Here is a 17,945-nt window from a genome sequence, read left to right as displayed (position 1 = left end):
TCCTGCACGCCCCCTACTGGGAATCGAGCCTGCAACCTGGGCATGTACTGAGCCAAACTGGCTAGGGTGTCATTATTATATTTTTCAATCATATTTATATTTTAAAATTTAAAATCAAACTTTAAAAAAGGAAGCCGTCAGATTCAGCTCACCATCAATCTTTATAAGAATATCACACTACTCACATACAAGATTCAAGTGAATATGGACTTGGATGCCCTTGTTTCAAACCAGAACATGTTCTCACATAGGAAGGGAATTTCTCAACAAGCAACCTGGAGTTCAAGTTCTACACAGCTGCTCAGTTGTGACCATTTCAAGTACAGAGCTTTGTTCTAAGTTCATGGGACAAATCATCTCCAAGCAAGCCATTAAAAATACCAGTTTCAAGTGGTTTTAGTTCTAATTAAGAATTAAGCACTTTATTGTTAGTTAAAACTGAAAACCCAGTACCTCCTGGAAATAAAGTACTCCTAAAAATATAGTTATTAGAGTATGACCTTAGGGGGAAGCACAAAGGCAGACATAGCACCTTTTACCCACACAGAGTTTGATGAATTTTATTTGACTCTTATATATCTAAATCAACCATCTTCCACAATCACCTCCCGTAATTGTAATGTTCCTACCATAACACCATCTTGGGGAAGCCTAATCTACTTCGAGCGAGAGCTCAAATCCCAATACAATAATCCTACCAATTTACCTGATCTTTAAGTGATATTAGCATTCATTTGGGTCAAATGGTATGTGGAAAGCCAGATTGCACAGGCAGAGGACTCCCCTAAATGGGATTTTCTGATGATAATTTGCCAGAGCTTGAACTGTAATTCTTGATGAATATAATAAAGTACACGGGCAAATCCCAAACTCCATTTATGGGATGCTTCTGTTTTTCAGTCATGCTTCATAGCTTCTCAAATGTTGCATTCATTTTGGTTAAAGGTTTCAGCTTCTTTAAATGGTATTTTTAAATGAGATTTTTAGGTATTTGCATTCAAAGCTCCACAATATGGTATGGGCAGAGAGCCATACAGACAGGACTTGAAATGCCAGTGGTTTGGTGACTTAATCAATTAAAAACAAACCAACGCCAAAACCAAAACAGAGGTAATGTAACAGAAAGAAGAAACCTGGCTTATAATATCAGTATATCAAAACTATATCGCTAAATCAAGGGCAAGGATCATAATTATCTAGATAAAAAAAGTTATATATTTATAGAATATGAGTGCTAAAAGACACATTTCAAGATCAGTCAGTCCAACTTTCCTCCTTTTACAGGTAAGGAAACTGAAGCCCAGAATTTAAGCGATTTGCCTGGGGTAAGCTAAGTTAATTCTTTTGCCTCTGTGTCCATATAAAAACCAGAACTTTATTGCGATAAAGAAGTGATACTGCACACTCTATAACCCAAGAGATAAAGAAACACAGAATCTCAATTTACCTTACAGTTTTGGGGCAAAAATTTGTATGAATGTGGCCATCGGTACTAAGAACACAGAAGATAAAGATAACTTGATTTTCCACTTATAGGTTAATGTTAAATTTGGTGTTTAATCAACACAATGAAGGGGAGTATGTAGGCAAAGCTTGTAGACTTAACCAGCACTTGTTTTGACTGTGTCAATCAGGAACCTGGGCCACACAGAACCAATCCTTGCTTTCCCAGAACCACAAGAAGCAATGTAGGTTGTGGGCATCTGTCAGAAGTCAGGGCTATTTAAGGCTATTCAGGAATTTGGCATGTTCTTCTCCTCTTGGTAACAGAGTTTCTCCTCCTATTTTTGGACCTGTCTTTTCCTAGAAAAAGAAAAGTAGTTTCATAAGAAATGGGTCAACATTATTTGCATGGGTCACTAAAATCAGTCATCTTATAAATGCCATACCTACCTTTAGCATTCTGTCCCGCTCCCATTTGAAGAGACCACAGTTACTGAAATAGAAGAGATTTACTCAGCAGTCAGATATGGACCCACACACACATAGATCAGGCAGAAGCTGATCAAGGTGACACTCATATTACAGGCTATGGTCAAATGCTACTGAAAATACACACTCCAGTCCTTTCAGAAATGGTCTTCAACTCTGTAATAAGCCAGATACATCAGAAATGGAATTTCTAATGATAGAATGGCAGACTTGTGCACATGGTAGGTGATGAATGCAACCATGGTTACCGTGGTTCCTACTGACAGTCACTAAGATGACACTGGGATTTAGGAAGCTAGCCTAAGGCTTACCTACCCCTGTTTCTTTTTCTGGAACTAAAAGGTTGGGATAAAAAAGAATTAATCTTGACCAGCCAGCATGGCTCAGAGGTTGAGCCAAACTGGCTAGGGTGTCATTATTATATTTTTCAATCATATTTATATTTTAAAATTTAAAATCAAACTTTAAAAAAGGAAGCCGTCAGATTCAGCTCACCATCAATCTTTATAAGAAATCAATAAAATATATTTTAAAAAATGAAATAATTAATAATAATGATAATAATACTAATAAAACGATTGATCTTTTTCTGGTCTGAATAATCTTTCCTCCTTTTTCATAACCCAAACAGGGTCATTCTCTTATTGCTCAAGTGACCTAAAGATGCTTGTTCTCCTTTTTTAACTTGGTGCTTGAGTCCCAACCCTGAGAAGGGATGTGGCTACTATGAGGAAAGTTTATCTTCTGTAGAATTTACTCTGGGGAAGAAAGAGAGGAACAGAAAAGACATACAGAGAAAACATAGAAATATGTCTTACACTCGGGTCTGGGGCACAGGGGACTGCCTTATCTGCCCCATTCTTCTCTATCTAGTTTGGTAGTGGAAGCCGTGGCATTTGCCTCTTCTTTTCTTTTTGTAATCCAGGTGCCTGACTTAAGCTTTGATTGCTATTTCAAAGAGGCATCCACTTCGAAGATGGCTAACTCAACAAACACACTGCCAGCCCAGCTGCCGGCCTCCCCACATTGAGATTCCTTTGGTTTAGAGAACTCTTAATTCAAAAAATGACCATTTGGGCTACTTGTTTTCTCTTCCTGTGCTTTAAATTCCCCCTTTTACATTTTAAACTCATCAACAGTGAGCCTTGGAAACCCCCGGCTGCACCTTAACCCCAATAAACGCAGGACCCCCGACCAGTGTGCTCTTTCTCCAGGCTTTCCACAGGGACCTGCTGTGTGGCCCCAGGTGTGCTGTGTAATATTTAGGTCTCATAAGTAATAAACCTGTATCTTTTCAGAGTTCCCTAATAGTTATTGCTGAAGGGCAGCTTGCAATCATAGTAAGAACTAGTAGGGCTGGTCCAGCCACAACATTGGTTATTGATAGGCTGAGACCAATACAAAACAAAGTTAGATGATACTAATATTACTAAAAAAAAAAAAAAAAAGAAAATCACAGTTCTAGTCAGGGGTCAGCAAAAAAATTCAAACCATGGGCCAAATCCAGGCTGTACTTGTTTTCGTAAATGAAGTTTGATTTGAACAGAGCCACAACAGCAAAGCTGAGTAGTTGTGAAACAGACCATGTGGCCTCTTTGCAAAGCGTAATATATTTACTATCTGGCCTTTTACAGAAAGTGTCTGCCCACTTCTGCTCTAGATCTAGAACTGACAAGAGAAAAAGACCAGAGAAAGCAGCTACTCTTACAAAAATAACAGTGTCACCTGGAAGCCAAAAAGGTATCTTGTGCTTCTATCTGTGAGCTGTACTTAACTGCTTATCCTTAATGAACAGAACTTCTCTGTACTCAAATGTTTACAAAAGCTGTTGTCACAATATTTTAGAGAAGTTGAGTAATATATATCTAGCTACTTAAAACAATTATATACTAGAATGAACAATTCACAAATCAGCTCCTGACAAGATGATGAACTAGTATGAAGTTCAGTTCAAGTCCCCTTCCTCCCAAATCAGACCTGGGATAACTTGAAGTAGTGAAGCATGGGTTTCAGGAAACAAGAACAAAAACCAAACAAGAAACAAAAAGGTAGTGTGAATATTCTGGTGAGATATTCTTGGGAAGACTACAGGTGATCCTAAAATTGCCTCAAATTCCAAAGGATTAATATCATACAAACATTATGTCTTTTAAGAACCATGTAATAAAGTTAGAAATTAGTAATAATGAAAATCAATTTAGAAATTAAACATTACTAACCCTTGAGTCCAAAAGGCAATCATCAGGGAAATATATTTAACTACACTTTAGACTGCTAGAGCAGGACTACTTAGAGGGAAATGACTAGCAGCATAGGTCTGTTTACACCAGCATCACCACAAACACGGGAAGACATGGTGGCCATGGCATTATGACAGATACCATGTCATGACTAACATGTGATTATGCAGCACATGTGATGGTAGATACATAGGGTGAGCATCGAATGGACCAGTGATGGTGTACTACAAGCTGCGTGTGATCAGCCACCTTGAACTTCAGAGGGTGTATTCATGGTGTGTTCTATGTGAATAACACCCAACACAATAATAGCTGTCTCTATATCTGAAGTACCCCCCAAAATAAAAAGAAAACTCCTTAAGAGTAGAGGGAAATAATCCAATCTCCTAGCACTCAGCAAATACACATACTCCCCAACCCACCTTATCCATACTTCATTGACTGATTCAACAAATGTTTCTGAGGACCTACTAGAGCAGCGGTTGCCAACCTTTCGGACCTGACGAACCACCGGTTGGCGACCGCTGTACGAGAGGTCAGGCAACGTGTATTGGGGATAAAGCAGTGAAGAGGGCAGGATCCCTTCTCTGCAGGAGCTGTAAGAAGGCACGGAAATAAGGCTTGACTCTCACAAAGGATTGTCCAGTGTTTCAATGGGACAGCATCACGTAAGAATTGAAAAAAGGGTTCAAGAAGTCCAGATGGGCCAAGACACTCCAGGCAGTCCTCATACCTGCAATGCTTTTTGGGAAGCCTGTCAAGGGAGATGCATCTGTTTCCACAGGGACACTTGAAAAACCTTTTTATGCCGTCGTGCCAATGGTAGTCATGTTGCTCACTGATGCAGGTCTCCAAAGGCTTGAAGTGGGTATAGGCACACTGCATAAAACCAACACACGCGGTCAAGAGCTTTGAAGGAGAAACTTGTGAGCTACGACAGCAATCTGTCCTCTCGTCATGATCCAGGTGCTTGCTAGTGGAGTGACCACCTTATCTTTCAGTTACCATGAGCCCTGTGATTTCCTGGGTCCCTCATACCAATACCACCTTTTCTCATGTTTGCTTCAATTTCTAGTCAGGTACTAAACACGCAATAATCTTGTGACATCAAGACAATAGGAAGGTCAGGGGAAGAAAAATACTGGAAGCCTCTCAATAGCCTGGGCTGGGCTGTCCTGGGCTCACTGCAGTCCCTGGTCTCGGGACACAGGCACGGGTCCCACTGAGGAAGTGGATCAGCAGCTCGGTCACTTTCTCTTACAAGGCCTCTGAAAGGATATAAGCTTACTACTCCTATTTTTTTAAGTAGCAAAACCAAGACAAATATTAAATAATTCACTTAATTTTGATTCTCAACAGGACTGAAGAGAGTAAGAAATGGTAGCTGAAGCTCAAAAAAGATGCTGGGATAGTACAATGTTAATTTCTGCTAATTACACTGAGTCTAGATAAATAATTCCAGACTTTTGACAACCTCAACAAGTGCAGAGCAGCCCTGGCTCAGATGGTTGGAGTGGGGTCTCGTGAAGGTTGCAGGATTGATTCCCAGTCAGGGCACATATCCACATAACTAGGTTGCAGGTTCGATCCCTGATTGGGCTGTATATGGGAGGCAACCCATTGATGTTTCTCTCTCTCATTGATATTTCTCTAAAAAAGTAAAAAAAAAGTGCAGAGCAGAGTGATATGCTAGCTGCCGTAGGCAGAATAATTCTTACCCCCACACAAAGATGTACACACCTACCAGGTGACTTTAAGATAGGGAGGTTACCTTGGATTATGTAGGTGGGTCCAAAGGAATCACAAGATGTTCTTAAAAGTGGAAGTGAGACAAAGGAAAGGAGGTTTGAGTGATGCCATGAGAGGGTCCAACCTGCCATGGCTGGCTTTGAAGAGGAAGGAAGAGGTCACAAACCAAGGAATACGGGTGGGATCTCAAAGCCAGGAAAGGCAAGGAAATGGTTTCTCCCCTAGAGTCTCCAGAAAGGAATACAGCCCTGGACTTTAGCCCTGTTAAACCTACACAGACGTCTGACCTACAGAACTGTAAGGTAATAAATTTGTGTGTTTGTTTTTTAAATATATTTTTATTGATTTCAGAGAGGAAGGGAGAGGGAGAGAGAAATATCGATGATCAGAGAGAATCATTGATGGGCTGCCTCCTGCATACCCCACACTGGGGATCAAGCCCGAAACCCAGGCATGTGCCCTGGCCAGGAATTGAACTATGACCTCCTGGTTCATAAGTTGATGCTCAACCACTGAGCCATGCGGGCTGGACAATAAATTTGTTTTAAGCTACCACATCAGTGGGCATTTGTTAAGAGCAGAAACAGGAAACTAATACACCAGCTATGTCCTTAGGTTTGCAACTTTCTCAGAGTAAAAGCTGTCATCTGAGGTAAAACCTTTACTTATCTTCCAAGGTCTGAACTTTCTTAGGAAGCCCTTTTAGTTGTGGCTGTTTCAGGGCCACTTCCTAAATGTAAAGGAACATTTCTAAGGCTTTAGAAAGAATAAAGATATAAAAAATTGTTTTTGGTAAGCTAAGCCTCTTCCTCCTCTTACATGCAAATAAGGCTGACTAGCAGGCAGGGAGAAAATGACTGGTAATGATATAATATAGTGCTCAACAAGAGCTTTTTTGGGAGCCAGTTTTTTAAAAATTTGATTTTTTTTTTGAGAGTAAGAGAAAGAAACATTGACTTGTTGTTCCACCTATTCATGCATTCATTGGTTGATTCTTATACGTGCCCTGACTGGGGATTGACCCTGTAACCTTGGCTTATGGGAACAACACTCTCACCCACTAAGCCACCTGGCCAGGATGGAGTGGGGAGTCATTTTTAAATTAATGTTGAGAAATAGGGAATTTATTATTTTCTCACAGACTTAGGATAAAAATTCTGCAAACATAGACAATAATACAATTCACACTGCCTTGGGATTCAATTTAGTAAGGTAAGCCCTGAGTAGAAAGAGACAACAGTACTTGGTCATATCATGATATCCCAGATCAAGTTGTTCAACCAAGGTCCCAGGAGCTGTGATCTGAGGATGTATGAGAAACACGTAATAACTTGGGTCCAATGGGCAAAAGGGGAAGAGACATTAAAGGCTTGTCTGCAGAACTGGGAGCTGAGGTCAAATGAGAAGAAAACCTCACTACAAATGCTCCCCCTTATCAGAGCTCACTGGACAGTGGATATAAAGCCAGCTCCTGGGCTATCGTAACAGTTTTGTTTCCAGTGTAAATAAATGGCTTAAGCAAGATTCTGGTCGTAAGATATGGCCCCACATCCCACAGATCACCATGTTCCGCTGAGTCACAGCAGCACAACATAGGGCCCGCAGTCAAACCGTCCTCCTGCACTCACCGTCTTGCATGTCACCACTCGACATTTCACTTCTTTGATGTTTCTCATCTTTTCTTCCATTTGTTCTTTCTTCACCAGTGGCTCAAAATAGAGTTCTTGCAGCTCAGCCTCGGCCTGAAATGGCAAGGCATACAGGAGACCTTTACCAAATTCAACATATACTCAGACAACAGTTCAATAATAGAATGGAACAAACTTCCTGTCAATGAGGACCACTTGATAATAGCTTGGTAAATGCAAACCAAGAGATGATCATAAGTAGAAACAAGTTATTGACATGCAAAAAAAGGGTACAAAAGCATGTGATTTTTAAAACACTAAATACAAACTTGAAATACTACCATTACTAACAGTGTTACCATGTCAAGTGTGCACCAGAAAGGAACCAGTCCTACTATCCCAATACAGACTCCAGCTATGGAAGGTACTCAATACCTCCCCAGCAATGACAGCCCACCCTATTCTACACTCTTCTCCAGACCAAGTACTTGTTAGGAGCAATCCTGCCTGTTTGGAACAACAGGGAGGAGATATGAGGGCAATGAGATATTTTTTAAAAATATATATATTTTATTGATTTTTTTACAGAGAGGAATAGAGAGTTACAAACATCGATGAGAGAGACACATTGATCAGCTGCCTCCTGCATACTCCCTGGGGATGTGCCCGTTACCAAGGTACATGGTCCTTGACTGGAATCAAACCTGGGACCCTTCAGTCCGCAGACTGATGCTCTATCCACTGAGCCAAACCGGTTAGGGCGGGAGTGAGATATTTACAGCAGAATGTGGTCATAGGTCTGGAGTTAGTGCAGCTAAGACATAAAGTCCCAGGGTCTTTGGTGGCCACAACAGGAATGAAGTTCAGCTCTACAGTATTTGAGCATCTTTCCTAATTTCAAGTCCAGAAAAAAAGGTATGATATATAACCTTCATGTCATTTGCTAATCAAAAGAATAGCAGATCATGTAGAGTAGTGGCACTAAATGGGGGTGATTAGTGCCACCAAGAGGACATTTGAAAATCTGTGGGCCTTAATCGGTTTGGGTCAGTGGATAGAGGGCGTCGGCCCTCAGACTGAAGGAAGGTTTCGGGTTCGATTCTGGTCAAGGGCATGGATCTTGGTTGCTGGCTTGATCCCCAATAGGGGGCTTGCAGGAGGCAGCAGATCGATGTTTCTCTCTCATCGATGTTCCTAACTCTCTATCCCTCTCCCTTTCTCTCTGTAAAAATCAATAAAATATATAAAAAAAGAAAAAAAAGAAAATCTGTGGGGACACTTTTTTGTTATCTCAATAATGGCTACCCTTGCTATCAGCAGGGGCCAAGGCTGCTACACCATCTGCAATGCACAGAACAGTCCCCCTGAATGTTCTTTGGGTCATGTGGATGAAAATCCAATTATCACCACTGAACCTACTGCTTTATATCAAACCCTACAATATGTGTGCATGGTTTTAATATACACTGAATATTCTAAGAGTGCATTTAGGCAACTCTTATGTATATGGAGGGACTACTGCACATTGGTGTTTTCAAAAGTTTCCCAGGATTATTCACCATTTTAGTTTTTTTTTAAAAAATCCCATTTTGAAAGAAACAGGCCTATGGTATTTAAGTTACTAAGAAAATACATCTCTATGAGTCTTCCTTAATATCTGTCTCAAATAAAAATCTAACACTCTACTTCATACTTCAATATTTCTTCTAGGGTGTTGTGTCCATGTACTTACATAATAAAATACATATTTTTAATATAAATATTTCCCTTTTTCTTTTTTACATTACATTTAAGATATTAACATTTCAATAAAATTCATCTAGTTAGGTGATTACATCATCATAAATGTTATTTCAGGATAATAAGGGAACAATACAAAATACTTATTATTAAAAAGGGGCACTGGGAGTATTGGGTTGAGAGCTGCTGATTTAGAGCATTTGAAATGCCAATATAAAAATATTTGAATGGAAAAATCCCTTTCACATTGCAAGGCAGAAAACAGTAGACAGTGGTGATCCATTTTTAAAAAAATGTTAGGCTCACAAACTGACATGCAGCTACATCCTGGTTGAGGTAAAAGAAACAAATTCTTAGTCCCACAACAAAGCACTGAGAGTCTGAATGGCAGCTCTACCATCTTTAATCTTTTGAGCTCTTACCTCCTTTAGGATCCCTGTGTGCTTGGATTTTGCTTTTAGAATTTTCTGAAATTCTTCAGATTCCAGGTAGGCAAGCTGTTCTCTCCTTTTTTTCCTGGCAGGCTCCAATTCATCCTCAGCTAGAGGAGAAAGAAAAAGCATCAGCTGGTATAGCCCACCTACTGTCATAAAACAGTGGGCCTTATCCACTCAGTTTCCTTCACTCTCTCTGTCTCTGCCCACCAGTCCCTTCAAACTTAATTCACTCCACTAGCTACCAGCAGAGGAAGGCTCTTAAGAAGTGAGCTGAGATGCAGAAACTAGAATATGGGAGGCAGTAAATTTGACCACTGAATTAAAATATTTTTCACCTTAAAACAGGTACACTGACTATGAAAAGAGATAACAAGTATGCTATTTACAAATTGATGTTAAAATGACATTGTCAACTTCAGTTTTTTAAATAAAAATAGGGCAGCCCTAGTCGATTTGCCTCAGTGAATAGAGCATCAGCCTACAGACTGAAGTTGTCTCGGGTTTGATTCCGGTCAAGGGCACATAGCTTGGTTGCAGCTTGATCGAGTATAGGAGGCAACTGATCGATGCTTCTCTCTCTTCTGTTTCTCTCTCTCTCCATCCCTCTCCTCCACTCTGTCTAAAAATCAATGGAAAAAATATCGAGTGAGGATTAACAAAAAATAAAAATAAAAATAGGGCAATTCTAAACAAAGGAATTCTACTTCTTTCAAAGTAAACCTTTATATTAATATACACATGCAAAGATCCAATGAGTAATCCTTTATTCAAGTTTTCAAATAGTGCATACTTTCAGTTTAATGCAATTATAAAATACAAACAGTTCCAGTTGTGGAAATTCTATTTAAGTATTCTACCTAGAGGTAAACTGAAGTAAAATAATAACGATATCAGAAATGCTGGTTATGGCTTAAATACTTCCTTCTCTTTTACTGTGAACTCTGAAATCTGCAGTACCTTGTGGAGAGAATGTGGTATTCTTTTCTACACGTGCCTTCACTTCCAGGACATCCTCGGGGTAGTTTTTCTTCTTTTTAATGCTGTTTGGGTCTGTTTTTGAAAGAATTTGGCCTTTTGCCCTTAATTTGGTTATAGCAGCTAGCTAGAAAAAAGAAGGAGAGGGAGATAAAAATCTAAACAATGAGATAGGCATTTGTAGCTCCATATCCCTTTCCAGTTATTAACCAATGAATTCTGGCAGCTCTCAAATATAAATTGGCAAAATATCTTCATTTTATTTAACATTACTACTATTATTAAAATTTAAAAGTATAGGAAACAGGTCTTATAACTTAGTAAATGAAGTCTCAGCTTATTTAAATATTGTAAGTTTAACATCAGCTAGTCTATAGGGTTCTAGACCCCTAGAGGAACCACATAAACATTTTGGAAATTTGTTTTAGAATCAGACAGAATTAGGATAGAATTCCAGCTCTGTCACTTACTGGATTGTAACCTTAGTTACATAATTGTTCAGCCTCAGTTTCTACATTTCTAAAGCAGAGATAATAGCACCTTCCTATCTTTGAGGGTTGTATAAATGAGATAATGCATGTGAAACACACACTTGGACACAAAAAATAGCACTGGCACATCTATCACAGGGACAGTAACAGTGATGAAGCCATGCAATTATTATTATTACTGTAGGTACAGCTTTGACTTACAGCTCGCCTTTGCCTTCCATGTGGTTATTGCTGCTACTACAGCAAAGAGAAGACAACTCAAGACAGGGTGACTCAGGAAGGGGAGTGGTGGAACATGCTGAGCAGTGGGGTTTTGAGCACTTCCACTTCCACTTCAATCCGAGCAACTCGGTTATTATGTGTAAGATTTCTTTTAAGGGATTCTTTAAGCCACTATTTTACCATCTTGCCTCAATAATTTCAAGAATTTTTTCCCCTAATGCCAGTGTTTCCAGTTATAAAACAGTATTTTCTTCTAGGCTATCTCCTTCAGCCTGACAAAAAAGCGTTGAGATAATGGCTAATTTTCTTGGACTAAATTAATTGCATTATGTTGACATCAGTATCATTTAAAATTTCACTGACTTTAACAATCATGATCAATAAATAGCTACTGCGTGGCTGTCATTCCTGATCATAGATATATAAAGTGAGAAACTCCAGCTATGTCTATGAAAAGCAAATTCAAACACTAAAGAAAACAAATACCAGTTACCTTTTTGGCTTCTGCTAAAGCACTCAGTTTTGGTTTTGGAGGTGGTGACTCATCAAAAAAGAGAACATCATCTCCTTCTGAGATGCCTCGCCCCAGCTTGGGCACCGGTGTGGGTGGGGTTGCTTCCAGCCTGGGGAACTCGGCCCCTGTTGGTGGAGACCGAGGAGGGGGCTGTCGAGAAGACGATGGCACAGCTGGGCTCGAGACCTCATTTGAGCTTTGTAAAAATCTTTAAAGAAATATGCAATCACACACTTTGCAAGCACAAAGTAATAGACTGAGAGACTGCAGGTAGGCCACCAGCTGATGAGTAGTTGTCAGTAATATTTCCCTTCCTCGGTTAGTAATTTAGAATAGCATGCTATTAAGAAGAATGCTAGTTTCATTAACTCTTCACTCCTAAGTTGTCTGATTTTTCATTGAAAAAGCTCTAATTGTTTTACCAATTTAGAACTGATCACTTTTTAAAAAAAAAATATTTTATTGATTTCAGAGAGGAAAGGAGAGGGGGAGACAGAAACATCAACGATGAGAGAGAATCATAGATCGGCTGCCTCCTGCATGCCCCCCCACTGGGGATCGAGTCTGCAACCCAGGCATGTGCCCTTGGTGGGAATTGAACCCGGGACCCCTCAGTCTGCAAGCAGACGCTCTATCCACTGAGCCAAACCAGCTAGGGCACTGATCACTATTTTTATCAATTAGCTTTCTAGTGGGTGCTGTATATAGCAGCAGTCGCCAACCGGTGGTCCACAGACCCCTGGTGGTCCGTGAGGTCCAAAAGGTTGGCGACTGCTGGTCTATAGAACACAGCCCTGAAGGTGAGCTATGGACTATATTCCTAGCTCTCTGATTAGTCTAAGAATTCACCTAGATCTTTAGGAATTTGCCAAATCTCTCTGTATTTTAGTTTATTCTACTGGAAAGAGATAACTCATGTGATAAATTTGGAAGTCATCAACAGATAGGTTTTATAATTCTGATGGTGACTACTTTACATACAGTATTAAGAGCTATTTAAAAACAAAAATCAGAAGTCATCTAGTACAAACCTCTCACCGTATAGATGAAGAAATTGAGGCCCAAGACCCATGTGCTCACAGGGACAGACTCAGGATTAGTACAAGGTAAACCCAGGCCAATATTCTTTTTTAAAAAAATATACATTTTATTGATTTTTTTACAGAGAGGAAGGAAGAGGGTTAGAGAATTAGAAACATCAATGAGAGAGACACAGCTGCCTCCTGCATATCCCTACTAGGGATGTGCCCGCAACCAAGGTACATGCCCTTGACCAGAATCGAACCTGGGACCCTCCAGTCCGCAGGCCGATGCTCTATCTACTGAGCCAAACCGGTTAAGGCCCAGGCCACTATTCTTGTCACTACCACAGACCCACTCTTGCCAGAAAACTTCCCATTACATCCTTCCCAAAGATATGTTTAACTTGTTCAGTCAAATTCTGAAAAACTACAAATTATAATGCCTTTAAACTGACAGGTGCTCTCTTATTTCCCACAAGGTCCACAATTCTACATATATTTTTATGTACACACATACACTTATGTCATCTGTTGGCACATGATGAATATCTCTATAGATATCCATTCTGCACATTATTGTAAGGAACAGCTGAGACCTTAACACAGTGTTCAAGGTACATGTTAAGCACCTGTACGTACTTATTACCATTACTATTATCTCATTACTATTCAGATAATTTGAGCTAAAGAATCTTTGGGATAATCACTTAGTAAGTCATATAATGTCTAATCACTGGACTGTATAACTGAAACTAATATATGTCAACTGTAATTGAAAAATAAAAATTTATTTAAAGTAAAAAAAAAGGATCTTTAATTTACCTTCCATATTCATTCCCACTTGATTTTGTCTCTAAAATGAGTTCATTTTCAGTGCCTCATTTTTGTCATTTACCTCAACAACTACAAAAACTACTCATTGTGTGGCCTGTAATTAAAAACCTAATTGTGCCAAACTAAGAAACAGGAGCCAAACATACTTTCTTTCCCCTTTCCCCATACCCTTTTCAGATGTGCACTATAGATAAGGGTCTTTTCTTTTCCACGGTGATATTAATTACTGTAACCTGTACCACTCAGTCTCAGGATTCACTAACGTAAGTCAGAAATATGTAACTTTAAATGCTATCTACTTAGGTTATGTCAAAATTATTTTAACACTTTTAAAAGTGAAAAAGATATCCAACCATCCAAAATGTAAAGTGCATTTCTGAAATCTCTGAAGATATTTTGAGGATTCCTGAGACCAGTTATCCAAGCAGGGATATTAAATGTTACTCTTACCGTTTCTCCATTTCTTCTGATTTCCTCTTCCTCATCTCTAATATAAGCTGCTTCTGTTGCTTCAGGAGGGCTGATGCTGAGATAGACTGAAAAGCAGGTTTTGGGCTTCCCACGATCCCTAAAACACAAGTCATAGATTGAAGGAATTCTGAGAGGCAGCGGGAACTCAGATATGAATGCTAAGCAGGTACAAGCTGACTCTACCTGATGATTTGGCTTTGGCTAAATGTTGTTTCAAGTTTCTGGCTCCAAATGTGGGCAAGTCCATCAATTCTCTGAATTCCTCAGAGCAAGACAAGCTCTTCTGGGCTATTCCTGGAATATACAAACATCAGCTTTAGAGGATCTGAAATTTAAACCCTTTGGTGTTATGTGACATTACTTTTATTTTTGAAATATATTTTTATTGATTTCAGAGAAGGGAGAGATTGAAACATTAATGATGAGAATCACTGATCGGCTGCTTCCTGCATGCCCCTACTAGGGATCGAGCCTGCAACCCAGGCATGTGCTCTTGACCGGAATCGAACCTGGGACTTCAGTCCCCAGGCCGATGCTCTATCCACTGAGCCAAACCAGCCAGGCCAGGGCTGACATTACTTTTAAACTCTGCATTCATAACTTACGTCATTTGTAAATGAACTAGATGGAATACCAAGAGAAAAAAGGATCCTTAACCTCTAATCAGACTAGTAGGACAAGGGGATGGCAAATATAACTTATTTTGAGTAATGATTAGAATACTCATATCTGTGGGGTCACATCATACACTATTTCTGGAATATGCACTATGGATAAGGGTCCACACTAGGCCCTGGCTGCTGTTAAACGAATAAAGCCCCACCCTAGGCAGCTTGGCTCAGCAGATAGAGCGTTGGCCTGTGGACTGAAGGGTCCTGGGTTCGATTCCGGCCAAGGGCACATGCTTGGGTTGCGGGCTCGATCCCCAGTGGGGGGTGTGCAGGAGGCAGCTGATCAATGATTCTCTCATCATTGATGTTTCTATCTCTCCTTCTCCTTTCCTCTCTGAAATCAATCAATCAATAAGTAAATGAATAAAGCCCCAATTACAGGGTGAAGGCAGCATTTTCTGATCTATATGTTTTAACAAAAGAAAACAGATGGGTTTGATTAGAAACCTGATACTAATGATTCTAATACTGGACATTAAGAGTTAGACCCAGATACATCAAGAAATTTTAAAAAGCATACTAAGCTAAGACACAGTCAAGATGAACATGCTGCTTTTTCTTAAGATGCTGCCAACTAACCTTGATTCCTTCAGCTTAGGCCATATTACTAAGATAGTGAGGAGTGGATACTCATAATTTAGAGTATAAAATGTGACCATTTTTAATCCTAAAGACTACACCTACACATTTAAGCAACAGAAAGAAATGTAGTTTTGAGAAACAAAGTTACCAAGTTTTTGTTGAGTTTCCTGAATGATCAAATCTGTGCCCTTCACGACGAGATTAGTCAGAGTGGTTTGAATCTTCTTTTTAGGAGCACCAGCTGCTGCACTGTAATGACAAGTCACCCCCAAAGGAAAATCATTGAACTTCAGTATTCTGATAAAGTGAAGAAGGCACAGAAGTATGCACAGTTCCTCAAAACAGCATATAACTAGACTCTTACTATCATGACCCTATAGCATAACTGGTGAAAGCATTGTATCACAGATGTGAAAAACAGCAACATGCAAATTTGATTGAGGCCACCTGGAAGGAAAATTTGACAAAAGAAATAAAAAATATGCCAACACTTTAGTCAAGAAATCTAGGAATTTATCTTAGAATAATTGTCTATTCAAAAAACAGGATATTAACAAAAGCTTTATAACATTAAAAATCAGAAACACCATTAAGGTTTAACCATAGGAAATTGTGTAAATTATTGCAGTCATGTAAAAGAATACTATGTAGCCACTAAAAATAATGCCACAAATATTTGATAAAGAAAACAATATTTTGTTAAAAAAGTTATTAACTAGATACAGTATGATTTCATTTTAAATTACTAAAAATTTATGCATATGGAAAAATATAAGCCACCTAGAAGCAGCTATAACAAGGAGCTAACATATACATATATATATTTTACATATATATATATACATAATATATACATATATATATTTTAAAATAATGTTCGCTGCTTTTTGTAATTTGGAAAATCACAGAAACTATTTCGAATTTAAAAATGAGCTTGATATTACAAAATAGGCAGGAAGTGCGAGTTCTCTTGCCTAATTTCTGTTGGACATGGGACAAAATCTACGCTTAGTTCTTGGATCAACTATAGCTCCCTTGTGCCAAGTCCACAGACATCACGTACCCAGATGTGCTTTTCACAATAAGGGAATGGTCATCGATCACCCACTCAGGGACTCTGGAGAGGCTGATCCCCAGAAAAGAGGCCACAAACGCCTACCTTCCATGCCCCTTTGTGAAGCTGCATATTCATTCACTGAATTAAATATGGATTTTAAGAGGTCTGCAACCTTACTCTAATCATACATAATAAGGGAAATGATTTAAAGGATGTCAACACAATGATTAACAGTCTTTTAACTACCAAATACAGTTCCACTATTCACATTAGAACCCAAACAGGAAGCATGGGTTTATTGTTAAAGACCATCGTGACATGGCTCAATTTCTCTGTTCTGTGGCTTTTCTCTCTACCTGGGAATAAAAGAGGCCCTCATCTATTAAAGATAAAACCTGCACAATTCTTCTAGGACCATTACAGAAATGTACAACCACTAGGTTTATTCTTATCAGATAAGCAAGTCCTGGTCTCAAAGGCAGCTCAAGAATGTCTTACACTGAGGCTGCATATGATGCTGAAGAAACCCCTCCATAGTAAAAACCATCCTGACACAGCCGTTCTCTCAGACTGGTGCCTTTGCTGGCAAACTTCTTCGGAATTCGTCCTCCGGAGAAGGTGGACTGCAAGTCAGCTCGCTTGGCACTGAGCTTCTTATACTGGGCCTGGATGTGATACTGACAGTACTCGCAGTCCTTCTGCAAAAAGGAAGAGAGGCTGCCTCAGGATTAGGGTAACAGTCCAGAAAACAATGTACACCCACAGGGTCCCTTTCTCCCAGCTTTGTGAGACACCATTCTGTGTGCAGAGCCCTCCCTACTGACCTCCAAACCATTTGCAAAGTATAGTCATGCAGTGAACAGGGGAAAGAAGTTCTCTTAAATTCTAACTAAAGCACTAATTAGGTTAAAAAAAAGTGATATAGTTCACTCCCTTTGTACTCTTTCTACAATCAAAATAACACCAAATGAAAGAAGTCAGACACAAAAGATCACATAACATATTGTATGCTTCCTCATGTCACATATCCAGAGCAGGCAAATTTAGAGACAGGAAGCAGGTTAGAGGTCACCAGGAGATGGAGGTAAGGGGGTTGAGAAATGTTTTTATGGGGTGATGAAAAGGTTTCGAAACTAGAGAGCTGGTGGTTACACAACAGTGAATATACTAAGTAGCACTGAAGTGTACATTTAAAATGGTTGATTGTATGTTATGTGATTTTTACCTCAATAAAAATTAATTTTAAAAAATAAGACAAAATCAGCTTCTAGTGAGATTTTTCTATTTTTTCTGGTTGACTCTTGGACAAATGTTCCTTCAGTGAAAGGAGCAAAAGAGAAACAGCATACTATTATTCTACTGGGTGAGCCCTTAGATATG

The 17,945-nt window shown here is 39.3% G+C and overlaps 1 protein-coding gene across 3 annotated transcripts in view; it reads right to left on the bottom strand.

Moving 5' to 3' along the window:
* Window positions 1–142: 142 nt before the first annotated feature.
* MCM10 (minichromosome maintenance 10 replication initiation factor) overlaps window positions 143–17,945 on the bottom strand; it is a 40,481-nt gene continuing 22,678 nt past the window's right edge. For all 3 annotated transcript variants that reach the window (XM_006776169.2, XM_006776167.2, XM_006776168.2), the window contains exons 10-20: window positions 17,064–17,263; window positions 15,657–15,757; window positions 14,439–14,549; window positions 14,235–14,352; window positions 11,908–12,136; window positions 10,684–10,828; window positions 9,712–9,830; window positions 7,550–7,663; window positions 4,906–5,051; window positions 1,894–1,936; window positions 143–1,803 (exon numbers count right to left, since the gene is read on the bottom strand). In XM_006776169.2, the coding sequence (XP_006776232.1) occupies window positions 1,720–1,803; window positions 1,894–1,936; window positions 4,906–5,051; window positions 7,550–7,663; window positions 9,712–9,830; window positions 10,684–10,828; window positions 11,908–12,136; window positions 14,235–14,352; window positions 14,439–14,549; window positions 15,657–15,757; window positions 17,064–17,263 (1,410 nt within the window). In that variant the 3' untranslated portion in view covers window positions 143–1,719. The remainder of the gene's footprint in view (window positions 1,804–1,893; window positions 1,937–4,905; window positions 5,052–7,549; window positions 7,664–9,711; window positions 9,831–10,683; window positions 10,829–11,907; window positions 12,137–14,234; window positions 14,353–14,438; window positions 14,550–15,656; window positions 15,758–17,063; window positions 17,264–17,945) is intronic.

The sequence above is a fragment of the Myotis davidii genome, unplaced genomic scaffold (assembly GCF_000327345.1).
Source record: "Myotis davidii unplaced genomic scaffold, ASM32734v1 scaffold749, whole genome shotgun sequence".
Lineage (NCBI taxonomy): Eukaryota > Metazoa > Chordata > Mammalia > Chiroptera > Vespertilionidae > Myotis > Myotis davidii.
This window is presented reverse-complemented; position numbering and strand designations above follow the sequence as displayed.